Below are 26522 nucleotides of genomic sequence, written 5' to 3' on the forward strand. Positions count from 1 at the left end.
TCAGTCCAAGTCAGGTTCCCTTGGTTTGTGGGAGCAGCCGTTGCCTGTGTGAAGACCTGATTCCAAATGGCAGAGCTGCTCGCCCCTTCTTTTCCCAAAAGGCTCGACTCCACCCTCAGGGAGGTTCACACTGCCTGTGGGCAGGACAGTGGGGATGTCAGAGGTTACTTAATTGTGCCGCTGTTTCAGGTTGGATGCCAGCTCAATGCATTAATGAACTCACATCCATGCCCTTCAGATCCTCCTTGTTCTAGTGTCTCTGCACAAACCAGAGGCTGCTTGGTTCTTGGCAGATGTCTGAGTAACCTTACTTGTTAACCTTGACATTTCTGTGCCAAATTCCAGCCCATCTCCTTCTCCCTAAGTGGGAATGCTGCGTTTTGAGAGAAATGGGCCCCACGTTGCCACAGTGAGGTGTGCTGGATCCTTTGGGCTCAGGACTGCCCTGCCCTGGGGTGGCCCTGCTTGTTCCCTCTCCCCAGAGGAATTGCCCTTGTTACTGGTTCTCCTCCATCAGGCACAGGTCTGCTCTTGGCCTGGAGATGAGCCATTCTGCCCCCCACAACTGACCTCTGGTGGGGCAACAAGATCGGTGATGTACACTGAAATGCAGGGTGTTGTGTGTACGGGAATTCGACCTTGAAAACTTTCAGGAACCTGGAGGGTTTCCCGTTTAGCAAAGTGAACAGGTAAAAGGGCGCATGTGTCTCTGCTCCCACCCGCCTTCTGTAACCCAGTGCCCGGTTGTGCTGTCTCCTCCCTTTCCCGTCCAGTCCATGGTGGGGTCGGATATCGCGGAACTGCTCATGCAGGAGCGCAAGCACCGGGAGAGGTACAGGAGGCAGGAGCCGGAAGCCAACTTGATCAACCTGGTGGAGGAAGAGTGGCCGGCACAGGGCTGTGGAATGACAGACCTTCTCACCGGTGGGGTGGTCCCCAGTGTTGCCACACCAGAGCAGACGGTGGAGAAGTTCACCAAGCTCCTCTTACACGGCAGAAAGAAAGTAAGCTGAAGGATCCTGTTTCCTGTGGTGTTTCCTGCTTTGTTTTTGAGCAAGGGGGCCTTGACTGCATACAGAATCTCACCACTGCAGCATCACATGATCACGTGTATACAGATCACCATTAAATAATACGGAATGGTCAGATCAGGCAAAGTCAATCCAGACATTAGTTCTTTTCAGTGGAGTCCGCCTAACAGGGTTGCTTGTACGGATTAGTGAAAAACAACGTGCTATTTACATGTTAACTCGGGTGCTTATACTAGCTAAAGGCCTCTACTAGTGAGCACAGCCCTGGTTTGGACTGGGACCTCTGCGTGCTTGGAGAGGAGGCTGGGGCACAGCTCTCCGCTTCTCCGCGTGCTCCCTCTCTCACAGGGAGTTTAGAAAAGGGAGACATAAAAGCGTCTTGTCCTGCTCGCCCATCTTTTTCTTGAGCCATGCAGTGCTGGGAGGGAATTGTGGGAAGTGTGGGCTGGGTGGCGGAATTTCATTCCAATCAGATCTGGGGACACACACACTCACGCCCAAGTAGGGAAGCGCCAGGGTCCAGCTGCGTGCCGCTTCATCAGCCCGTGGCACGCTTTGCAGCACGGAGCGTGGCAGGGCATGCCGGGGGCAAGGGACGCAGTGCCGGGAACGGGCGTCTGATGGGACCCTGCTTTCTTGCAGGAAGCTCTGGACTGGGCCATGAGGAACCACCTGTGGGGCCACGCGCTCTTCCTCTCCAGCAAGATGGACCTGCGGACCTACAGCTGGGTTCTGAGCGGGTGGGTAGCACCTGATGCCGGGGAGGGCCTCTCCGGCCTGCCCGCCTGCCGCTCTCCGCTGTGCAGGGCTCGCCACGTCTGCTGCAGGGGTGCCCTCTGTCTCCTTGCAGGTTCACCAGCACCCTGGCCGTCAACGACCCCCTGCAGACGCTCTTCCAGCTCATGTCCGGACGGATCCCCCAGGCATCTCTGGTACTGTGCCCGGCCACCTCTCCGGCCTCCGTGGCTTCTCTGTCTCTGGGTAGGCAGGAGGGCCCTGCTTGGGCTGGTGACCTGAAGGCAGGCCGGCCGGCTGCTGCCTGGGATGGACAGCCCAAGGGCCCCCGCACTGTGAGCTGTGCCACGCGGTGCCGCTTGCCACCCATCTGCTCTGCACCGGCAACTCTGGCCGTTGGCAGGGGTGATGCTCCAGCACAACACGGTGCCGGCCAGCGGGCCTGGGAAGCCACTGTGGTGCGACCTAGCCTCACATGGTGCCAGGGTCTCCCCCCACCCCGCCGGCCCCGCCTTGACCACCTGGCCCCCTCCGCCCCAGGTCCCAGTGCTCACTCCTGCCCAAGGCCGGCTGCTTTCCCTAAGAGGGTGCATTCCAAGGAAAGAGCTGGCCGGCTTCTGTTTGCCTCCGGTGCACTCTGCTGCCGCTCAGAGCAGGTGGGCTTCCCACCCCCGAGGCTGCCAGTCGGAAGTGCTTCCGTTCCTTTTCCCACGGCTGCATTGTCTCAAGGAATGCAAAAGCAGGCGCCCGGCACTGCTGAGGGTCACCAAGCCGCCGGTCTGGAGGATTCACCCTGCGTCTTCCAAGCGGCAACCCAGGCGATGGCTGAAGCACACCAGCCCGGCTTGACGCATCTTTCGGAGCCCGGCCCTAGTGTTTGGCTGGGTGGCATTTAGGGTTTTAGCTCAGCGGGGGGGATGATGGATGGGCATGGAAGACCTTGGCTGATGGACAAAGCCAGGCCTTGCTCCGTGGGGGGGCCCGGGCCGAAACAGGCTGGGTGTCCTTCGTTTGTCCATTGATGCCTTCTGTGCACAGATCATCTTCTCACTAAGCCTCTTGATTTTATTTATTTATTAAAAGCTTTTCTAACCTGTCCACTACAAATGTCTCAGGACAGCTTACAAAAAATGAAGAATAGCATTGATGGAAAACCAACACCTAATAATACTACCTGTGAAATCAAGCAGATAACTGAAAAACCCTACACGGCAGAACTGCAAGCGCCATTTTCCATGGCTTCTATCTAGCTCAGGTGGGGAGGCAGGATTTGGCAGGCTGGCATTGTCGAAGTGGGAGGCCCTGTGGCCAGGAATCCCTTCGGGGCACAAAGTGAATAATTAGCAGAGAAGACTAACCCTCAAGGGCGCCAAGTCCCTTCACTCGTCCTCCCTCTGCAGCGGATTTGGGTGGTGCATAGCAGGGTTTTGAGGGGGGAGCAGTTCCCTCCCAGTGGCAGAACAACAGAACTGGACACGATCCGTGCTGCTGACGCATTGCACGAGGCGGTGAATCTGTAGGGTGCTGCCCAGGTAAGCTGAGATACTCCTTTAGCAGGTCAGTTAAAGCCCCAGGTTTTTCACTGGATTCACAGGAATTTTGCCCTTCTTGGCTGATTATGTGAACTTAAGCAATCCCACGCGGAAACTTCTCTTCTGTCCCCAGAACCTACAGAGCAGATTTTCTGGGTCTGTGCCAGTGAGCAGAAGTGATATTTAATGCACGTAATGGTTAAAGTATTTTGCAGCTCACGTTTCCACCTCTTTCTCCTCAGTGCTGCGGGGATGAGAAGTGGGGCGACTGGAAGCCCCACCTGGCCGTTATCCTGTCCAATCAGGTGGGAGATCCAGGGCTGAATTCCAAGGCCATCGTCACCATGGGAGACACACTGGGTGAGGAGATGCGCCAAGGACAGGCCGCAACGGGGCGCGTGCTCCTGCTGCTGCCGCTCTCCTGCCGCCGGCCGGTCGGTCGGTCGGTCGGTCGCCTCTTGTGCTATTCTAGCCTTGCGGGAATGGCGGAATCTCATCGGGCCTGGGAAACCCCCCAGGAAGGGGTCTGTCCTCTGCTCCCATCCCCTGCTGTTCCTCCGCTCCACTGTTGGAGCGGTGGAGGGAGCCGCCTCGTGGGAGAGCGGCCTCTTGGCAGCCCCTTCAGCTTGAAGAACCTGGGGCCAAATGCGGCATGGTTGTGTTGCACACCTGTTCGTCCTTTCGGAGTCTGCACCTGTACCTCTGCGAGCCAGACTGCAACTGCAGTGAGGGCAGCTCTGAGCCCCGTCCACCAGACGATCGATTGCCCCCTCACTTCCTTTTTGTCTGAAAAGTATCGGCCACGCAAGGCCAAAACTAGCCCTCAGGCAAAACCTTAGCTAAGAGTAGGAGCACATCCCCTGTGGATGAACGATCTTCCTCCCATTCCATCACTCCTGGTTTAGAAGTGCGAGCAAATTCCTTGACCCAGGGAGGAGGCTGCCTTTTGTGTCCCTGCATGAGTTCCTGCTCTGGATATCCCCTCTGCTAACCCATAGACCAGAATAAACTCTGCCTCTGGAGCCAGAGTGGATGAAGAGTAGTGATGGATCCAGCTGAAGGGGCTCTCCGGTCTTAGGTTATGTCCCACAATGTTGACCCTGGAAGTCTAGGAAGCTCCCAAACTGAACATGAGTGCACTGAAGCTCTCTCCTGCCTGGCAGCCGGATTTTTGGAAATATTTCTGTCTTAAGCTTGAGCGATGTCCCCAGCTGGGATGCATGGATCCAGTCTCCAAAGCTTTAGTGTAGCCATCGCATAATATCTGTCGGGGTTGAGCAGTTCCTGAGAGCCAATGGTGGAAATCAGAAATCAATAACTAGTGTCCGCCGTTTGAGTTTCTGCCCACTTTCATCAAACGCGGGAGGAGCCAGAGCCCTTCCTTAGCTTCAGCACCCACGTTCCTTTCTGCTCCCACACAAGGAATTGGCTCTGGTCGGCAAAAGCTCAGAGCACGAGGAACCTGGACGCCAAGAAGCCAAGATGAGCTTCCAGGCTTCCCTTACGCTCTCCGTCTCCAGTTCTGCCCCTTGTAAAAATTGACTATGGATATTCATGGCCATTCAGCTTGCTCCAGGAAATGGCAGGGTATTAGAAGAACAGAAAGTCTGAATCTTTCAGTCATGGAAGGGGCAAGAGTTGTCCCCCCTCTGCAGGATCCCCACTGCCTTCTCTGCAGTGGCTCTTTGCGTCAACAGAGGCCGAGTGTGAATCGCCGTCTCGTCTCACTTCCCCATAACGGATAACACGTCTCCCTTTTACCCACCCAGCTGCGAAAGAGTTAATTGAAGCTGCTCACGTCTGCTACCTGATGGCCGATGTTCCTTTCGGCCACTACGGAGTGAAGGCGGACCGCATGGTCCTGCTGGGCAGTAGCCAGAGGTGAGTTCAGCCAGAGATGGGGAAGGTTTGGTGGGGCTCCGAGTGCAACGTTCGCTATTCCGGACATGTCAGAACTTCCGAGTGCTGCGGAAGCTCAGGGGTTCTGGCTCCTTGGAAGGAGGTCATTGGGAGGTTGATGGCTTTCCTGTGCCAGAAAGTTTATCAATGCTGTAATACGTATATGTATATTGATATGCAGTTGGCAGGCCGAGCACAAGATGAAGTCCCACAGCACTGAAACTTCAGTGGCTTCTTGTCCTGGTCATAGGCTGAGAGGGACCATTTGTGCTGGAGCCTGCCAGAGGTTTAGAGGGGCCCCTCGTGGCCTGACCCCACACCCCCGGGGGCCACTGCCAAGGTGCCCCTAGACCTTGCAGAGCAGCCTTCTGGTTCCCCAGGAAATGGAGATGGTCCGAGGGAGGCGGGGGGCTCTCTGTCGCTCAGGTGGGCAAGGGGCAGCGGTGTGGAGGGGAAGGGCAGGAGGAAGAGCAGCTGCCGACCCTGGTGGGGAGGGAGTGGTCTTGCGGAGGGAGGGAGCCTTTGCCAAGGGCCTCAGGATCTGGGTGGCGTCGGAGGTCCTTTGCCTGAGGGCCGTATCGCGTTCCGGAGACGTTTCCAGGGCCCCTCCCAGCCGTGGATGGGGCCAAAGGCAAAAGGGGGTGCGGTCAGAAGTGCCACCACGGCTGCAGTTTAGCTCCAAGCTCTGGCTGCCTACCAGTAGCGCGCCTTAGCAGAGGTCTTCAACTGGTTAAACTGGGGAGGCAATACTGCACAAGGGCTGGGAACCCACGGAAGGAGAGGCTGCGAGAAAGACAGGCAGGGCAGTGGGAAGGGGGCAGAAGCTCCTGGGACCCCCGGGGGTTGGCTGGGACCCCCAGGGGCCAAATTCAGCCCCCCAGCCTGAGGTTCCTCAAATCGGCAGCCATGTGCTTGTGCCAGTGGATTACGGAGAGCAAGGCAGATCCGTTCCGGCTCCAGCGCAAGGCCACTGCTCCAAATAGTTCTCCTCCTTGGCGGTGTCTGAACTGGGGAAGCCAGGGGAGAGGGGAAAGCTGCCCGCCAGAACCGCTGACCAACGGCCGCCTCACCCGCCAACTCCCGGCCTCGCTGGCGGCTGCGTCGTAGGCGTGCGCGGCCTGGTGCACCTGCCATCCTGTGCGTTGCTCCTGCGACATCTGGGCATGCCCGGCGCTGGTGCTGCCTCGCGGATCTTTGCCACCCAGGATCCTATTTGTCATCCAAACAGCTGGATGTTAGGAGAAGGTTGTGGGCAAGGCGGTTTCCCTGCGGAGGAGGAGGAGGGCGGCGCGTGGCCTTCCGAGCTTGTCCGTGTCCCGGCGACTCCGGGAGAGCGAAGAGGGTGTGCCCAGGAGCCGGCCTGCCCCGGATGATGACTTGGTGCGCGGGCGGCTTGGTGCGCTGGCAGGCAGCTTAGTCATTCCCCTTAAGAGGCACTGCTAAGGTTAAAAATCCAATTTAAGGAGCCAACAGTTCCACTTATGCTAATGAAACTCGGGCTGGATAATAAGGGAAACATTTTAACGATTCATTTCACCTTTACACCATTCGCTTCTTATTAGTACTCCAGGACCAAGCCAGTCTTGCATCTTCAAGCAGGCATTAAATCGACACGTTGGTGTTGCTCGGAGGAGAGGCTTTCGAGGCAGGATGTGCGGGGGCAGCCCGCAGGCTGACCTTTGGAAGGGTGTCCTGCTCGTCGTGCGACCTCGCGGTCGGCCCCCCTTCAGTTGCCGTGGGCTTGAGCCTTCCTAAAGTCCTGAGGCTTCAGCCTGACTCTCCCTCAAATCACGGGTTTTCAGAGGCGCCTCTGTGGCCCTCAGTTAAGTCCTGGACCAGGGAGTCAGCGCTCAGGACAAGCTTTAGAAGTGGCAGGATGGGCCTTCGTGGCAGCTGCAGGGATGCCGTGCCGGGCGGGGCGGGGCGTGTGAGCACGCGAAACGAGGTGCTGCTAACGATCACAGGTATTTTGCTGTGAGTCTTCTGCCTGCAAAGACAGCGAGTGCATCGTGGTTGCTATTTCAGAAGTCCCCCTCCCTCCACCTCCGTTTTTAAAAGCACTTAATTACCGCAAAGAAGGCAGCTTCCCCATTGCTGTGGCAGACAGGGGAGGCAGGAAGGCGTTTATTAATACACCCTCAGCGATTTAGTTAATTCACTGGCAGTGGTGTTGCCAGGTTGCAGTCTGATGCAGGCGCGGGTATTTTTAAGTTCTCTGCTGCACCATCTTTCGCAGTCTCCTTCCCAGGTCTGCTTGCCTGCTTCCAGAACAGAGCCTTCCCAACTTGGGGCCCTGCAGATGTGTTGGCTGCCTCAAACATCTGGAGTGTGCTGCATCAGGGAAGCCTGTTCTAGAGGGCTTATGATTTTGGGAGCCCTCCAAGTTGCTCTCCTAGACTCTATGCAAGGAATGGTGGGACAGGAAAAAAAAATTAAGGGTCCAGTTCCAGGACTTCTAGATGCCATCTAGATTGGACATTGGATAATTTGGAATTCCAGCTCTGACCTTGGAGAAACATGTGGAGGTCAGAGCTGGGACTGAATTTGAAGCCGGCACCACTCTTCCTATTCCAGCTCTGAGGCCCGAGGTCACAAGTCCGACTTCGGAATGGTGGGAGGGGGCAGGGGATGTGGGGAGGGGGTGAGACACTGCTGTCCTGCAGGGGATCCAGGCAGTTCTTTAGCTCCTTTCCTCGTAAGCCCAAATCAGCCAATGAAGCATTTGGGAGGGTCGGAAGCAAGCTTTGTCTCCAGCCTTCTCCTCTCTTCTGTTAGATGCCCATAATCCTCTGCGTTCAGAGCATTATGGGCAACCACACTAGATTGTGCTTTAAAAGAAGGTATAAATAATCCTGGACTGCAGGTGGCGCAGTGGTTTAAACCGCTGTGCCGCTGGGCTGGTTGATCGAAAGGTCGCCGGTTCGAATCTGCACAATGGAGTGAGCTCCTGTTGCTCTGTCCCAGCTCCTGCCAACCTTGCAGTTGGAAAGCATGCAAATGCAAGTAGATAAACAGGTACCACTTCGGTGGGCAGGTAACAGCGTTCCGTGCACTTCGGTGTCTAGTCATGCCGGCCCCATGACCACAGAGACTGTCTGTGGACAAACGCTGGCTCCCTCGCTAGGAAACGGAGATGAGCACCACTCCCTAAAGTAAAAGTTTTCCTAAAGTAAAAGAGATTTCAGATCTGCAAAAAACACTAAAAAATGCATATTTTTTCCTTTTCGCCTGAAATGATGTACATTATCAGCCCTGAGAAAAAGTGGGATGTTAATGCAATGTAGCAGTAGTAGTAATAATAGTTAATGTTTGGGTAATATGCAAATATATCTGAATTAATGTATCTAATGATTTTCATCCAGTGGCAGTTAACGGTGCTGAAATCTGCAAGCTGCTGGATGGAGAGAAGAGGCTGGACGGTGCACCAGGCGCGGCATCTTCCCATCCAGCCAGTTAGCTTTGGAGGACGGCGTTTGCTTTCCACCCCTGACTGTCCCTCCATTTCCCCTTCCAGCGAGCCATTCGCCCAGTTTTCGAGGACAGAGTGCATCCATCGGACAGAGATCTTTGAGTACTGCCGGTCGCTGGGAGCCCGGCAAGCTTTCCTCCCCTCATTCCAGGTAACCCAAACCCGACAACGAGTTGGCCATCAGCTGTGCAGGCTGGGAATCTTGGGATGTGCCGTTCAGCCGATGCAGGGTGCGCCAGGTTGGGGAAGGTGGGGTTAACCCCTTTGCATCCAGCCGCTTTTTGCTCCAACGCCCCTCCTTTGAAAGTCAAGGGCAGAAGAAGACAAGGAAGACCCAACGAGAGGTGCACTGACTCCCTTAAGAAAGCCACGATCCTGAATTGAGAACATTGGAATGGAGAACATTTGAGCAGGGATGTTGTGTATGGAACATTTTGCAGGGCTTTCGTACACGGGGTCGGAGATGACTTGATGGCACGTGACCGCGGCAATTCGTTGGTATTTAATCCATGGTCATTTGCCTGCATTCCCCCCATCTGAAGCCCAGTAGCCACTGTCAGCATGGACAAACAATGCCAGGGTACAGAGGCATCGCCTCGCTCATGGTTTCTGAAGATAACTTGCCTTTAATTAAACGGGGGTCTTTCCAACCATGATTAATTCTTTGATCTTGCATCAGGTTAGCTGGCTAGTTCTCTGTGGCCTCTGAGTAGGGGAAGCCCACGCAGTCCTGCGGGTGTGCTTGGTCACGGCTTCCATTAATCTTGACTACTTGCCAGGACCTTTAGCGCCGATGTGAGAGGTTTCCCACCCTGGTCTCACTGCTGCACTCCCCAAGTTGGAACTGGAAGCGGCTTGTTCCCCCTCTGCCATGATGCAAAGGCATCTTTTAACCTAAGGGCAGCTGATTGGGTGAGACCACCTGGAATGGAAGGGCCGTTGGCTTCATCCACGGAGGCAGTCCAGCTCGCATCTTGTTCTGCGTCTCTCCCCCCTGAAATCAGTCCCCGTTTTCCTTTTCTGCTTCACAGGTATACAAGCTGGTTTATGCCTCCCGTCTTCTGGACTTCGGTCTCCCGGCACAGGCCTTGCATTACTGTGAAGGGACTGGAATGATGCTCCTTGCCCAGAATGAGAACACTTACCCTGTCCTCCTGGACCAAGTTATCAAGGTGGGTCTTTGGTGGTGGATGAGGGGAGCTATCAAGAACATCACCTTATTGCTAAAGGGGGAAGTCCTAATGCACTGTCATGGCAGGAGGTTTGGATGCCCTTTTGTGATGGAAAGGATAGGATGGGGTCGGGAAGGGGCCAATGGGTGTTGTGTGCAAGATTTTGGGTTTGCAGAGGTGCTTTCTGCCACAGAGGGCTGGGTGCATCAGCAGCTGGTGCTGGAATACGGCAGATGTCTTTCTGCTGTCTTTTGTCCCAGTCTCTGCTTTGTCAGCATGGGAATCTGACGGGTGCCTCGAAAGGGACTGTTTCCTCTCTGGTAGGGCACCAGAACACAGCGATGCAAACCAAGCTGGCATTTTTTTCTGGCTGAAGGAATGGCAGCAGGGCAAACCCCTGCAAGATGGTGGCGCATGTCCATCAAATTGCAGTTCTATGAAGAGATGCATCTGCAGGCATTCATCGGATGCAGAGTTGTTCTTCCCCCACTGATCTCCCATGACCCCAAAGCACCAAACCCATCTGGGACTTTTAGGGTGGTTGAGAGAATAGCACAGTCTTTTCAAATGGGGTACTCCGCAGTCTTGGTGGAGGGAGAACACAATGCCCATCAGCCCCACCCATGGCCAATAGAGGCAATGGGAGTTGTAGTCCCACTGGAGGGCATCCAGTTGGAGAAGGCTGGATCCCATCAGAGTGGGAGTGACCCAGGGCAAGCAAGGTGCTAAATAGATCCTCCAATCACACGTCACCATAGCCCCGTTTGTCCTTCCTTCCTAAGCCATGGTCCTGACAAAAGCCACCCTGTGCTTTTCCATCGGTGCCGGACAGGAGCTTTTCTGCCGTTCCAAATGGCCACTGTGGGGAGGTGGCGTATGCGCATTTCCTTTGGAACAGAGGCATCGGAGGAAAGCGTCAGCCCCTCTCCCGAGCACGGCAATCCCGGCCAGCTGGCGTTTCCATTCAAGCCCCCCGCCACACCGTGCATTTAGCATCACGTTTAGCTTGGACCGGTCTCCAGACTGGTGACAAATTGCCACAGCAGGGCGCCTCCTTGACAGAATGGCAGCACACACTTGAGGGGAGAATTTTGGAGCATGCCTGGACAGAAGCTGTTCCCAGATTCTCCTGCGCCCAAGTGCGAGCATGTCAGATGTGTAAATAAATTCTGTCTTCATGCGGGACTCTCGCTTTTGCAGCGTGACAACTTCCAGGTCTGTGACAGACTTTCTGGAAGGTTGAAACGCTCTCCTGCTGGCGTTGAAGTGTTACATTTCTCATGCCTGCTTTCTGTCCATTTCTCCTCTCGCATGGAGGCATGGTGTGTCTTGAAGGACCCCCCGATCCGCCCTTGCACTCCTCGAGCCAAAAAATGACATGCGAACGAAGGCATGCGGTGAGGGCGTGGCAGTTGCTCGCTCAGCTGGGGGAGTTTGAAGACCAGTCTAAGGGATTCCACAACTGATTCCTTTTGGCTTGCCAGCTGGAGCATTTTGAAACTGGTGATGTTTCCATACATTTTCCAAGGGCAGCTCCATATTGGATTTTGCTAATCCAAGCTAGAGATCCCCCCGCATGCATCAACATAGCCAAATCTTTATTTCCCAAGACGGGTCACAGCTGGAGCAGCAGCCTGAAAATGGGCTTGTTTACCTGACCGAGAAGGCCCAAGCTGGGCCCACCCTTCATCAGCAGAGGACAAGGCACTCAGCCGTGCGAGATGCAGGGGAAATGGAAACAGCCACAACACAGCTATTAAGCAAATAACCCAAATTACAAAGCGATGGAGGCTTGTAGTAGCACAATTTGTTTCAAGGCAACCTGCTATTTCCGCTAATGTTTTGGTTGATGATCCTCGCATTGGCCTCATTTGCGCTTCTCCGATGCAAGTGCCCATTCACACGAATGGCTCCCAAGAAATTTGGTTTGGGAGCAGCCTCAGGGAGGGTCTGATGTGAGTGACATGCTGGCCGCCACCGAATTTGGTGAGGGTGGTCACAGGTGTGAGAAGGGTTGCGGTCTGGAGAAGGGTTTGAGGGGTACAGCCTGGGCCTTTGTGGATAGCTGGGAGCTCACTGAGCGATGTAAATGGGCTGCAGATTGGAGTGGCTAAGATGCCCCACAGGGCAGGGCCGTCTTCACAGCGTGACGGGCCCCGGGCAAAGCAGTGTCCTGGGCCCCCTACGACAGCTACAACTACTGTTAATTTTGCAAGTTTTCCAATTTTCCAAGGGTTAGCATACACAGATTAGTATGGGGCCCACGGGCAAGTGCCCATCAGGCCCAGGCGTTAAGACGGCCCTGGGCATGGGCACCAGATTTAATGCCCACCCTAGTCCTGGCCCCACCTTTGGGGGAGACCCTTGGGCAAGAGTCTTCTCACCGCTCCCCCTGCTGCCATTCTCTTGCCTTCTTCCTCTGGGCCCAATCCACAGTGTGCAAGGGAAATGGAGGACACCTCTGCTCCGTCTTGTTATTGTAGGCATGCTCAGGGCTAATGAAGGCCCGAGGGCAAGGGGGAAAGAGCAGGAGAGCTGCGAGGCCTAACCGAGGTGGTCTACTCTGTGGTGGCCCCTGCGAGGGTGGGGCCTCGGAAGCTGCCTGGCCATGTGGCCCTTTGATGCCAGCACCGGGCCTTTGGGGAGGGTTTTACTATTTTAACTGGCTGCACAATTTCAATGTTTTTCTCCATTCTTTAAGAAGCAACAGCCTTGGTTTAAGGCTTGCCTAAAAATAGTGTTTCCGGGTTCTCACTGTCTTCTAGTTCTGGATACCTATTTATCCTTTCTTAACAGAAATTAGGTTCATCATTTCAAGCTTGTGTTTCCAGTTCGGGCTTCAGGCCCTACTGCTTTGCCGTTGTTACTGTTCTGAGCTTAGGCTTGGGACGGAGGTAAAGGGTGTTGACGATGCTCCCTTGTCTCAGGTCCCAAGGACATCTAGAAGATCTGGGTGTCCCCTGGCTTGGACTGGGAGCACGAAAGCAGCCTACTGGGTGGTTTGCCCGAAACTGGTACCCCTGACCCTTTACCTTCACTGCTGCTTCACGCAAAGAAGCTTGGATACCACTGCAGCCCACCGGTCCTCAACGTTCCCTGTTGTCCTGCAGGGTTATGAATCTTTGGGGAATGACAAACCTCACCGCTCCTTCTCGACCCTGCAGTGCCAGCTGTATCAGAGGATCCCTGTGCACACTCCACAGTCCAGCTTCTCTCCATTTTTGCCAGAAGCATAAATACATGATCATGAAAATTAGCCTCTGATTTCAGTCTGTTCTTCCTGGAAGGTGCAGGGCACAATCATCATGGGCCAGGTCACTAATGTTGACCTGAATGCGCATAGCAATATTCAGACGCCTTCTGTTTTCCCAAGTCATCTTAGACTGGGGAAGAGACTGTAGGACATTCGGAGGCTGCAACATCCAGTCCCTGGCATTCTCTGCGGAGAATATGCCCTGGCTGAGCTGAGAAAGACCTTCTGCGGCTGGAGAGCCTTTCGGAGAAAGGTGACCATCCTGCCCTGGATACATCCACCCCCTGAGCTCCCTATTTTCTGTTCCCGGTCATCGCAATTGGCCTTCTGGAAAGGCAGCTAAAAGACCTGGGTATTTTTCCTGAATATGGTCGGAAGCACAGTCCTTACCCTAGGGCAGCCTTCCCCGACTCGGAGCACTCCCGAAGTTTTGGCCTGCTCCTTCCATCAGCCTCCGCCAGTATTCCCTACATTCGGGGGTGGTAGGAGCTGCAGGTGCAGCCAGGTTGGGGAAGGCTGTTGCGGAAGACCTGGCGAAGGCAGCCTCTGATCATTGGAGCTCATGTTTTTTGCTGGAGTCATGTACCGAGTGTTCCCGTGGCCAGTCCCCTTTCTCTGATTTAAACGATAGTCATCTGCCGCATGGTTTCAAGTTCACCTCTGTTCGTCTCTCCTCTCCTTTTCCTAATGAAACAGCTGGCTGAGCGACTGAAGCTCTCGGATCCTCGGCTGTCGGAGAGGCCCGGACAAGAGGAGCTGTTGGAACCAGATTGGCTGTCTGAGCTCCGAGCCCGGCAACGGCGGTGGGAGGTGAGAACTCGGGCTGTGGGGTGTGGAGGGACCAGTTCTGGCCCCCGCAGAGAGCTCCCCCACGTTGAACTGAAGGGAAGAGGAACGCAAAGCAGGCTCTCTGTGCTGCAGGGCTGGCATGGGCTGCCCACCCGGATGATCTGCAAAAGCACCTTTGGCGTCTTGCGATTTTTTGACAGGTGTTGAGTCAGGGTCAGTCCAGCGAAGCGATTGGCCAGGCTCAGCCACGACCCGTGAGAAGCATTATTTGAGCTTCTGCTAATGCGGGGGATCATGTCAGCCGTTGGTCGAGGGCGCAGATTTGTGACTCACACCCCTGGCCGAGAGGCTGGCCTGAAATGGAACGTGGTCTCCTTGGTTCTGTCCCTGCTGAGCTCCAGGGAGATCCCCGTGGCCAGCGGGAGGCGCTCTGGCTCTTAGGAACTGCCCTGCAGCCCCCCCCCCGCTTCCTCCTCCATCACTACGTGGCCGGCAGCTGCTGCAAGACGCAGGGACCTGTTTCCAACACGATCTTCTGTGACGGGACCAGCCTGCTGTCCTGCGGATTGGTGCCCTTGGTCACATGCCGGGGTGGGAGGCATGATCTGTGTGGAGCCCTGGTGCACTCTGGGTGCGTGTGAAGCAGCTCCCAACCAGGCCCATCCCTGCTTGTGCTCCACACGGTCTGCTCCCCCCACCCCCCACTGTTATCCGTTTTCAGGAGGAAGGTGGTGTTTCCAGTGCTGCACCCTATCCGCTAGAGGTTGCCCAGGCCAACGGATCAATCCCAGGTAAAAAAACCACCATAGAACAACAGTGGCATCTGAAAAAGAAAGCCACCTTCTCCGGTGCTCTGGGTCAAATTCAGTGCAACCCCTTCCAGTGTGGTCTGAGTCACACAAGTTCCAGTGGGACGGACTCAGAGGCACTCCTCGCAGCCCCATTTGTCCACTTTGCGTCAGATTCGGAGGGCCTCAGTGCTGTCACGGGCCGGCTGAAATGGACAGACACCCCCCTTCTTCCTAGCTGTAGCCGTATTACGGCTGACTCGCAGTTTGACCGCTTCTGCGCCTTAATTTCTAAGTAAACAAGCATCGGATCTAACTGCAAATGCCTCGGTTACATTAAAAAGAAGTAGGCTTTGGGTGCTCCCCAGAGTCTAATTCTCTTTTCTTTCACTGAAACAAGAGATCTAAATTACACAGGGCTGTTCACAATTGGCGTATGCATATGTTTTGTATAAAATCCAGGTTGGGCTCCTGAACTGAAGAATTATATTTGACTCCTTATTTATATGGAATAAGAATGTTGGTCTGTCCAGTACGGAGGGGACTGTCTGATCCAGCACCTATTCTTTCACCATTACAGCTAGAGATGCTGAGGACTGAACCAGGACCATCCACACTCAAAGTATTTGCTCCACCACTGAGCTGTAACCTCACCTGTTAGACTGACCATTCACGAAGTTCCCTACCTCCGTTTCTTTATCTGAGAATTGGGAGTAACGCTGAACTTCTCCGTCCAGTCTTAGGTCATCCAGATTTGGCTCCCCATTTTCAGTCTGTACAAAATGAAGGATGCTCTGAGGTCCTTGAGCAACATCCTGATAGTCACCCGTCACTAGGGGACTCCACTCGGTACCAGCCAGGTGTGGATCCGAGGCTGCACTTCCATCCCGGGGATCCAGCGGATGCTGATCTGGAAACCCGCTTTCCAGGGACCGGCCAAGCTGCCACGTTCTCCATGGGAGGGCCACGAGAGGAGCTTTCGACAAGTCTGCCCCAGCCACCAGGTAAAGAATGGTACTTTGAAGTAAGCGCGAATCAAATTCCAGCCTTAAGGAGAAATTTTTAAAAATTGTGGAAATGATTGAAGTTTTCTAGAAATGGATCAGACTTATGGCCAAAGAAGACATAGTTCATTTACACAGAGAGCAAACACTAGAAGGCTGGAGCGGTCTGGAGTGAGTGGGAACCCAACGAAGCTCCTGTCTCTTAATTTCCTACTTACATTTTAAGGAAGGCTTCCAGGGGAGCTCCAAGAGGAAATGAAAATAGCAGCCTCCAAGAGGACTATTTAAAAGGTGGGCAGCAGGAACAGAGGGAGGGTTCAGCCTGGCCCATTCGTGCAGAAACATCAATAATCTAAGATATGCCAGACATACCACATTAGGGGCAGAAAACCGTAACTAAGTGAAACTGTTCCCGGAAGTGCAGAAGCAGCCCTGCAGCTGCACATTAAGAAAACAGAAATCACGACTGCAAAAGAATCACAAAACTTTCCTGTCTACAAGGCAGACGTTGAAAAGTGAACGATTCTGCATACCTTGGCTCAGTCATCCGTTCAAAGGGAAGCTACAGCCAAGGAATTTGAAGAAGACTGAGCTTTGGAAGGGAAGTGATGGGGAAACTAGGAAAGCTCTGCAGGTGTAAGGACATTTCACCGGAGACCAAGGCCAGGATTATCCAAAATGTTGTATTTTCTATTGCAATGTGTGGGTGTGAAAGCTGGATGGTGAAGAAAGGACATTGAGGTGTTCAAAATATGGCGCTGGAGGAGAGCTTTGCAAATACCCCGGACTGACAGATGAACCAACAGGTGGGTCCTGGATCAAATCAAGCCAGAGCTTCCCCTCGAAGCAAAGATGACAAAGGCGAAGCTGTTGTACTTCCGGTTCATCCTGAGAAGGCAGGTGTCATGGGAGAAGCCCATCATGCTCGGGTAAGTCGAAGGCAGAAGAAGAGGAGGACGGCCAACCTGGAGAGGGATCAGCTCCATCAAGGAAGTCCCAGCCTTGGGTTGACAAGAGCGGAGCAGGGCTGTCATGGGCAGGACATCTTGGACAGCGTCCATTCATAGGGCCACCGTCAGTCAAAAACAGCTTGACCCCGTGTCACAACAGCTAAAGCGACATCCGCCCTCCTGCAGTATCTTTGGCTCCTGTTTACGTTCTCACCCGTGCAGCACAATTGCATGCGCACAGTTGACACCACAGTTGAAGGCTTACTTGGACCTTTCTTGGACAGCCTCGCAAGAGGTCCAGAGAGATGGTGTGGCTATTCCTTTAAGCTCGCCCCTGTTTTGACTGACTCTGGTTTTGGTGCTTTTCATGGCAGCCCATCACAGAAATCAGTTCACAACGCTTTTGCTGGCATCAGCGACAAAGGGATGAGAAGGATTTTTGTATCGGCTCGCTATCAAAAGCAAGCACAGAAACAGAGCAAGTGAAAAAAAAGTGTCGATCTTACTTGAACTGCCAGCAGATGGAACTGTTTCTTTACTAAACTCTGCTTTAAACAACCACCCTGGTTAAAGAGACGTCAGTTCCAAGGCTGCATTTAATCAGGGAGAGAGCAGAATTATGCCAAGTGGAAGAGGACTTCTTTTAATAGCGTGTGTGCTTTGCTCCCTGTAGCCCTTTGCGGCTACGCTTGCAATATCAGGACAATCCCCAAGTGGCTCCTTGGGTCAAGCAGATGCTTGTCTTGCCCTCTATGGATATATAGGTCTTGTGGGCACAGGGAAAATTAAGAGCTGTGCTGGCACACAAAGGTAAGCAAGCAGCTCTCAACACTCTGGGCAGAAACCGAGGGCCGACCAGCTTGCCTACACAGTAGCAACACTGTCGAACTCAGTAGGACCTAACTTTCCAGTGGATGTGTTTAGGACTGGAGCAAAGGAGAATGGGGGCTTTGTGTCTGCGTAGAAGGTCATAGCAAGAGCGTCTGTTGCCTGCAGCTGCCCATGTTGGTACCTGGTACCACTTACGTGCCAGAGGCTACTGGGTTGCACCAGGGCATCAGAGATGGTTCTTGATGTGTTGAAGCCTAGAACTTGGATAGTGTCATGAAATCTATTCTGCTCTGGTCTGCAGGGGGCACTGTGGAGTCCTGTGAGCCATACCAAGACCCTGGTGATCAGAAGAGTGGTCTGGACCATCAGGTGAGAGGTGGAGGAGATGTGACATCGTCGTTAGAAGGTTGGAGGAGTCTGACCTGATTTTAGCAGCTCTGGGCTGGTCGGGACTGGGTGTCAAGCAGTTTTCTGGGGTGGACCCTGGAGCTGGAGTGCAATCCAGTACCCCTCACCTTTGATGTATACGTACCAGAGGCATATGTGTACTTAATGGCTGGAGAAGGCAAAACTCCCTGGGCAACACATTCATGCTAAGGAAAGTCCAGGCAGAAGAAGAAAAGGAAGACCGAATATGAGATGGGTCAGTTCCGTCAAGGAAGCCACAGGCTGCAATTTGCAAGAGCCGAGGCGGGTTGTTAAGCGCAGGACAGTCTGGGGATCACCACATGTTGGAGGCAACTCGATGGCACACAGCCAGAAGAATGCCTGGTGCGAGGCCTGTGCCCCCTCTGGCTTTGGCCCATCCAGATGAAGTGTGTGGAAGGGGAGGGGAAGGGGCGGGGTTGCCACGTGGACATGGCCTCCTCCCCTCCTTGTCCTGTGAGGCCAGTCTGCAGCCTCGGGGAGCCAGCCAGCTTCGCTCTTTTCATGCCAGCCGTGAGGGGAGCGGGCTGGTGGTTCGTTCTCAGAATCCTTGCTTGGAGGTCACGAGACCCCGCCGGTGGGGCTTCAAACAATCCTGCGAGGCCAGAGGGTGCTGCTCTTAGTGTGTCAACCGCTTGGTTTCAGCAGCGCTGTTTCTTGCTAACATTTGAATAACGGAAGAAAGTGCTGCTGACTTGCTTTATTAGAACAGTAAATTTTCCAGTAGAATTTCTGCATTCTGTAACATTCAAAGTACATGGAATATGCAGCAACCTTTTCCTCAAACCTTTCAGCTCCACTCTTGTGGAGCACCGAGATGACAGTCATCTTTGTAGCCCACTAGTTTCTTAACTTGTACTCAGCAAGCATGCTAAATGAAATGACTCCCCAGTGATGTTCCCAACGCACGTGGAAAATTTCCCAGTGCAAGTTAGCTTGATTTGCATTGGAGACTTGCCGTGTTTGCAGTTTTCTGGAGATTCCCCCTCACTGGTGTCAGGTCAATCACATGCTCCTGGAGAGTCCAGTTTGTCCTGAGCTGGTGTGGATTGTTAATGGTTGAGGAACTGCTTCTTTTCTGTATGTCTGAAGATATTCTAGCAGAGTGGATTATAAAATGATAAGTGGCATAGGCAATGGAGGCGTGGAGATTTTCTCCCTCTTGCAATGGCGGCCCCTGGAGTAATGCGGTGAACCAGACATGGAAGGTTCAGAAGTACACGCAGCTCTCAGGATGTGGGGATGGCCCTGAACTTAGTTGTTTAGAGGGGCATGAGGCTATGCAGGCGGGGCGGGGGGGAAGCTATACACAGCTATTCGTCATGCTGGTGGTATTTGCTTCCAGGATCAGAGGAAGTGTGCCTCGGAAAATCAGTTTTTGGGAGCTCCAGTCGCGGCGGACTCTTGTCCTGTGGAAACAGGAAGGGAGAGGGCTTTGGCCTGGTTCTGCAGGTCTCTTCTTAGGACCTCCTGGCTCTGTGATCTTCCTTGATGAACATCCGTCTTTACACGTTGTGGAGTCCCGGATCGGGGTGTGTGAGGAACCCAGTTTGGGGGCAGGGATCTGTTAGATCTCCTCACGACCCCATTCCCTCTGCCCTAACTCTGCCTTGTGCCAAGAGTTCGTGTGGATGTTTAGCAGGAGTTCAACACAATTCTGCTTCTGTGCCCACAACTCAGGGCTTTGCACAAAGAATTCAGCAATTTGTGTATTTTCTGCCAAGAATTATGTACCCTGTGTATTTTGCACAAAGAACCGCATATCTTGCACAAAGAAGTTACAAGCGTTCCCAAGCATTCAAGGGCTCAATCTCAGCTTGGCTTGCGTCCTGGTGAGTCGAAGAGGGACCGATTCCCTAACCAAATATGGAACTTTGCATTCCTGTGAAATTCTTAGAAAATGTATCTATCTATCGTTTCATTTTACTTTCTATCCTTTTCCAAACACCATAGTCTCCAAAATGTTCATAAAAGGCAACAATTCCACTATGAAATACAAGATTCAAGTCCCTTTTTTGCATGGGCTTCTTTCTGCCACTTGGCCTCATTTTGTCGACCCCTGAAATGTGATGGATTCGTATTCTTCCGACAAGGAATGATATAAAGAAACATTCTGAGCAACTTTGATCCTAACGGAGAGGCTGAGAGTACAAATTTTTCGGTTTGGGATGCAGAGAATTTTCTCCTGATCAATGCACCTGGTGCGCTCATTCCGGTTTTTTTCTCCTGGACACTAGAATGCCCGAAATGCTCGGAACCGGACTGTCTCAGAGAGTTCCACAGTATCGATCATGGAGGATGCCCCTCCAAGCCCAGACGCTTCAGGGGAGGAAGCCGCTGGAGAGAAACTACCTGCAGAGGATGCAGAACGAGAGCAAGCAAAGGTGAGTCTTCCTGCGAAGCCCTTAAGCTCAACCTTAGGTTCTATTTAAGTTTACTGCCATTTAGAGGGCTCACCGAACCTCCTGAAGTATTTTCCCAGATCGGGAGCCATAAGCAAGATCTAACTTCTGTGCCAGCTGGCTGGAGATATTGCAGGAACAGCAACTGACACTGAACTTAACCTAATATATTGTTATTTATTTAAATATATTGAAACTCTCTCATACCTTTTGATATAATTTCACAGCACATCCTCAGAAGTAAGTCCCCCTGTGCTCAGTGGGGTCTACTTGCAATTAACTCTTTGTAGGATTGCAGTTTGAAAATATGTTCTTCATTATCTCAAGGTATGGTGATGAAAGCATTGAATGGAATGGTTTTAAAAGACCGATGGTGGGGAAAAAATACATTGCATCAGGGTGCTTCTAGACAAGACTTTTATCTTGCATCTCCCTGCCATATTCACTGAATTTTACAAGGGCTGCTCTTGCTGTCATCTTCTACTTGCGAGTTTTTATGCGTTTTCTGTCTTTTTGCTTCTTCCAAAAAATTCACGAAGGAGGAAAAGATGGAATAGCTGCACAGTGTTTCACTGGAAGCACCAGGAGTCTTTCATCCGGAAGCTCCCTGGATCTATCAAAGGTAGCTTAGTAGAACCTCCATGTTCAGTAACAGTTTATCCTTGACAGACACTTGGAACAAAGAAGTATTTGGATAGCCTTGTCTGGTTTGACATTTTTTCATAAAATCTGAGAGTACTTCTCAAACCCTTAAGAATTGTTTTGGGCTTATATAATCAGAACAGAAAACCTGCTACTTGAACCCACATTCAGTATCTTCTACATTCTGTCCAGTCTGAGTAGCATTCGCACACCTTGTTTTGCAAAAGAGACTCACAGACACTTTCAAGCGTCGTGTGTGAAGGTGTCGCTACAGAATGCAAGGCCCTCTGTAGTCTACCAGTTCCAGAAGATGGAAAAGTTTCATCATGGCCTTTGCTGCTTTCCAATTTTTCCACCAGTTCCTTCATCCGTGCTCACTGAAGATAGTCCAAGAGTTCCAACACCTAAGATTTTGTATCTTTCCAGGGATCTGGTTTTGGCTGGTTCAGCTGGTTCCGGTCCAAGCCCAAGAAAGATGCAGAACCCTCCAAGAAAGTACCAGAGCCTCCTTCGGACTTTCCCACTCCAGTTTTCCAGGTAACGAAGGGCGAAAGAATAAAAGAAACTGCATTTCTGCAGTAGCTTTCCGGAAGAAGCTTCTCCCCTTTGCCAACCTCCTGCAGCATTTGTACCTGACAGGAGAAAACTTGGGCAGCCAGGACTGATCTTCTCAGAGCAGAATCCCTAGCAGATATTGACCCACGCCCCCGGGGCTCCGCAGTGGGGCAGTTTGAAGATGGCCCCCGACCCTTGCAGGAAGGCTTCGGCTGGGCGTGCGACTGGCCCTCCCTGTGGTGCGTCTCTTGATGGCCGCCGCTGGCCAGTGAGGGTCAGGGAGCGTGGTGAGATCACTGAACGTTTGTGCAAGGCTTGTGGGAAAACTGCGGGAGACGACCCCTAAGAGGATGGCTGGCCGGGATGGATGCCGGCATTCGCTGTGGCACTGCCCCATGCAAAAAGGCCAAGGACCGGTTTAGCCATCCCGCATGATCATGTGGTAAAGTCTCTCCTGGACTGTATCACTTTGAGCTGCAGTGGGGATCGAAAGGTGAACCGCCCCCCCCCCCCCCCAAAACGAAATCATCAGGAAAAAACAGCATCCTCATAACACCCACAGAAAAGCAGCAGCTCAGGTTTGCACAAGCCCTTCTCCTAGGCTTGTTTCCCTTGGAAGGTTTTGGCCCATGGGAACCCCCCTCCTGCAGCCTGAAGTGGTACTGTTCAGGCAGACTTTTACCACTGGGTTCTGCCGAACGTAGGAACTTTCTGCCTCCCCCGTTGGGCACATTCTCCCCTTCCAGGGCCCCCAGCTCAGCCTCCCCACGACTGTTTGCCTGACTCATTCAACTTTACATGTACCTCCTGTTCCCACCGTCAAAGTTTCTTTAATATTTAAAATGCGACTCCCGAGGATTTATTACCTGGCTCGTTCCTCTTTCCCCTTTCCCCTCTGCTTCTCCTGGCTCATCGGTAATGTTAAATTTTTCTCCACCACTAATATTCCCCTTGATCTTTCCTTTCCCGCTACCTGACTGCAAGCGGATGGGCAGGTTTATTGGTGTTCTTTTTATCGATTGTGTAACATCGGGTTGTTTGGGATTATCACCATCAAGGCTACTGCTGTGGTGAAGCACTAGCCGCGCATACGGATTTTGGCACTGCAGTGAATTTACAGAGCAACGGAGGAAAGAAGGTGGTGGGAACCGGAAAAGAAGGGCAAGGAGCAAGAAACAGTACCAACAGTACCAACAGTACAGTATACACACCTGATGCAGAAATAAGAACAATTCTCTGTTTTTAATAACAGAGACATTTTGCATGGTTTTCGTTTGGCTAGTTCGTAATTTTGCCATCTTCTGTTTCTGCTCTGTCACTTTTATTATTGCTTTCGTTTCTCTGCTGCCCCATAGCCAGAGCTCTCTGGGTGGTTTGCAACCATGATGTGAGATTCAAATCATTCTTGAAGTCCCCCACAAGGTTGGCATGACAGTGGCTGGGGAAGGAGGGGGGCTGGTACAGGGTGGCCAGAGAAGTGGCAGATGGTATCCATCTGCAATAGGCAGCCATTACTGGAAGTTGTCCACGGAAACCCACCTAATTTCTGAGTTTTCTCAGGCCACCCAACCAATATTTCCAGGCTTGTCTCTTTCAGAGGATGAGCGGAGTGAAGTCTGGGCTGGGCTCCCCATTCCCATGTGTCTGGGGAGCCTGCAGACATGTGGCCATGTGGCGGGTTTTCTCTGGGTTCGTCAGAAACTGAGTCCATCAAATAGCTAGCGTGGGTGGTGAGAGCTGCCAGGACCGTCATCGAAACACACAGTCTCTGAGAAACAAGATGGAAGTATCTGCAGGGTGTGGAAAGTCAGAAGCACCAAACCCCAATGCAGCTGGGAGGGGAATCCCAAGACCACCTGTAACTGGTCCAAGGAGCTCAGCGTGTGCAAATTGGCTTCCGTGTGGGGAAACCTGTGTGTCGGGTGCAGCAGCCTTCCCCGGCCCCGGCCTGGGGCATGGGACTGATGCTTTGGACTCCAGCTCCCAGACTTCTGGGCCATTGGCCGTGATGGTTGAGGCTGATGGGAGTTGGAGTCCGCCACATATGGAGATTGCTTGAGGCTCCTTGGAGCCTTGTGTGTGCTCTTGCGGCAGCTCATGTTGGCCTGTGTCCCGGGGATGGATGGGACTCATTCTGGGCCAGGGAGCTGGGTCAGAATCTCACCACAAGGGAGGCAGAGGGCAGACTCCAGAAGTAGCTTTCAGCATGTTTGTTTCGCCCGTGGTGCACGGTTTCCTTTTTGCAGGAGAAGGGCTCTCCGCCACCTTTACTTCCTCCCTGGGGCGAGACAAAGCCTTCAGACTTTTCTCCTCCTCCTCCTCCTCCTCAGCTGCCTCGCAAGGATGGTGACCCTTTCCCCCAAAGCTCTCCAGGTAAATATATCCCTGCTTCTTCCTGAAAAAATTGCTAAATTTTGCTGATGTGGATGCGACAGACAAAACACTCTTGGTGTGCAAGGTGGGTGGAATTTGGGTTTTTTCCTTTTTTGGCAATTTCCACCCTTTCTGTGTTTCCCCAGCCTGCAAAATTTCACCCTAGACAGTTCCCCAGTCTTTGAATGAGTTTTGGAGAGTTGGGAGACGAAGGGGCCGCTGCTACGTGGGCCACAGCAGCCAAAGACCCTCATGTGGATGGAGCTTCCAGGCTCCTTTGCTTCCAAGTGCTGGAACAGGCTTCAAAATGGATTGACCTTGTTTCCTCAGGAACCCAAAATCCAGCAGGCCAGAGCGGCAGGGAAGAAGTCAGGCGACCGGATGCTGCAGACCAGGTGAGAGGAGGCAGGCAGCTGAGTCCTCCAGTTCGGAAAGGGTATCACCGGGGGAGGACGGGCTTTGGATACTCCACCCTGACAGATGTGCCAGACCACCTGTCCTGCGAATTTATTTCTCCTCATTTGATGGCCTCCATCTCTTATATCCTGTATTTTTCTTCAACGAGGGGGCTCGGCCTTTCCTCCAACCTTCCAGTGCCCACTTCTTGTTTTTTCTGGTTCATATTTCAGGCTAGATCCTCCAGAGAGCTCTCCAGCGCTGAATATGGAGTTCCACCCCCAATGGGAGGAATCCCACTTTTCAATCCTGCTCAGGTATGGCGTCATAAATGCGCCTAAATTGTATGGGGCCTCGCAACTGAAAGCAGCACGCAATAAACAACAACGCAAGAATGATTTCTGCTGCAGGATCCCTCCGGCCCAGCATTCTGTTTCCACCTAGCGGAGCAGGATAATGGGATTCTTTTGGTGTTCCTACTCTGGTCTGGCCCCAAGGGTTACACTGTCTCTGGATGTGCAGGTTGACTCATATGGCCGGAAGAGTCAGAGCGCTGGCCGTCGTTCTCCCTTTTGGCCAGTTCCTCTGGCAGGCGCTACTGTTCCAGGTCCACTGGGCTCAGCATGTGCTGGCGCCTCTCCCTTGGGTTTGGGTACAGAAGAACATTCAGCGAGGGTATCTCCGTCCTTCCTGCTGCAGAGGGAAGACTCACCATTGCGAGGGCTCCAAAATTCCATCCATGGCCTGCCGTTCTGTGGCCATAAAGCTAATAACATGTGGGGGGGGTTTAACCTGGCCACATAAAGATTTGCCCACCTGTGTGTTCTTTGGGGGTGCTAAAAGTGAGAACTTGATGTTCAGGGCAGTTCTTTCTGAAACAGGTCAGTGCGCAAGGAGCTTTTGGTGCCGCTCATCCGCCTAGGATTTTGCAGCGACGCTACCCAAGCCTTCCTCAGTGATCAAAGACGCCAGAGATCATCCTGCTTTTCTGGCAGAAGGAGCCCTTCCTGAAGACCACGACCGGCCGATCCACGCGACGCAGCTGTTCTGCCCACATTGCAGCTCTCCCTCCGACGAGAAGGAGCAGAAACGTGGGGGCGATGCGGACCTCGCTTTGCTCAGCGCCTTTTCAGTATATGGCTGAGCCGGCTGTGTGCGGTTGTGGCGCTTCTCCCTGCAATGAAGACAAGATGAAGCAGTCTCCGGCTGAGCCCAAGGAGACCGACTGAACATAGCAAGGAAAAAATTAACGCTGGGAAGGCCCACTTTCCCTTTCGCAGTCTCAGTAGATAAGGCCCCATTGACTCTGCAAAGTCACACCGATTCCTCCAGGTCTGGGCACTGGAGGGAGGAAACGGGGCGTGTGGGCCTGTGTAGGGCCGTTGGGAAGGAGCTTGGGGTCTCTTTAGCATGGGTGAAGCCACTGTGGGCTTCCAGATGCTTGGACCCGTGAGCCAGCGGAGCCAATGGGGAAGGGACAGAGGTGCTGCCGGAGAACAAATTCTGGAGGGGTGCCCCTGCCCCCTCCTGCCTTAGCAGTGTTGCCTTCATGCCCGGAGAGCTGCCTCCGCGCAGTGCAGGTGGCGCTTCGCACGGCACTGACTCAGCCCGCTTCCGTGCGCCTGGGGGACAGTCCTGGGAGGCCTCCGCCTGCGGAAGTGTGCCAGGAACCGCGCTGTGAGGCCGCAGTGCTGCGCTCGCTGATTGGGGGGAAGTTCATTGCCTGCGTACGACGTGGCTGAGTAAACGCGCATGGGATCCTGTGGAGGTTTCCATTAGAGTCCACACTATTGAGATGGACTCTGAACAAACACGCCAAAGGGTCAGGTGGTACATACATACCTGAGAGGGCTAAACTTCTATGCAGAGTTGCTTGGAGACCCGTCCCACAGACTTGTCTCCAAGTAAATTGCACATTCCAAGAACTTGGGAAAGAATTCTGCTATAATGCATCTCTCTCTCTCTCTCTCTCTCTCTCTCTCTCTCTCTCTCTCTCTCTCTCTCTCTCTCACACACACACACACACACACACACACACACACACACTGTCTCTGTCTGACTTTGATCCTCATTCAGGATCGCTAGAAGTCTGCACATAGCACGGAGCAGTCAGGAAACGAAAGCTGTGGGGAGGAGGCAGATTTTGGTGCAAGCTGTTGCTTAGCAACGGGAGAAGAGTAAACCTAGCGGTCTTCCTTTGGGCAGAGGGAGGTAACTTCAGAGAACTGCTTTTCTGGAGAGAGATGACCTACTGACAGGAGGGCCACCTTCCTTC

At 53.1% G+C, this 26522-nt stretch overlaps 1 protein-coding gene across 1 annotated transcript in view; it reads left to right on the top strand.

Annotated features, from left to right (window-relative positions):
* The window catches only part of LOC123027862 (protein transport protein Sec16B-like), a gene marked incomplete at its 3' end in the record, with an annotated part of 31713 nt that extends 7893 nt beyond the window's left edge, over positions 1 to 23820 (top strand). Inside the window, exons 10-23 of the mRNA XM_044439141.1 lie at positions 774 to 1004; positions 1674 to 1771; positions 1882 to 1963; positions 3541 to 3658; positions 5068 to 5179; positions 8712 to 8817; positions 9698 to 9838; positions 13788 to 13901; positions 14602 to 14671; positions 15412 to 15672; positions 17755 to 17822; positions 20117 to 20263; positions 21350 to 21460; positions 23725 to 23820. Of these exons, the coding sequence (XP_044295076.1) occupies positions 774 to 1004; positions 1674 to 1771; positions 1882 to 1963; positions 3541 to 3658; positions 5068 to 5179; positions 8712 to 8817; positions 9698 to 9838; positions 13788 to 13901; positions 14602 to 14671; positions 15412 to 15672; positions 17755 to 17822; positions 20117 to 20263; positions 21350 to 21460; positions 23725 to 23820 (1755 nt within the window). The remainder of the gene's footprint in view (positions 1 to 773; positions 1005 to 1673; positions 1772 to 1881; positions 1964 to 3540; positions 3659 to 5067; positions 5180 to 8711; positions 8818 to 9697; positions 9839 to 13787; positions 13902 to 14601; positions 14672 to 15411; positions 15673 to 17754; positions 17823 to 20116; positions 20264 to 21349; positions 21461 to 23724) is intronic.
* Positions 23821 to 26522: the final 2702 nt, after the last annotated feature.

The sequence above is a fragment of the Varanus komodoensis genome, unplaced genomic scaffold (assembly GCF_004798865.1).
Source record: "Varanus komodoensis strain SLA01 unplaced genomic scaffold, ASM479886v1 scaffold34_1, whole genome shotgun sequence".
Classification (NCBI taxonomy): domain Eukaryota; kingdom Metazoa; phylum Chordata; class Lepidosauria; order Squamata; family Varanidae; genus Varanus; species Varanus komodoensis.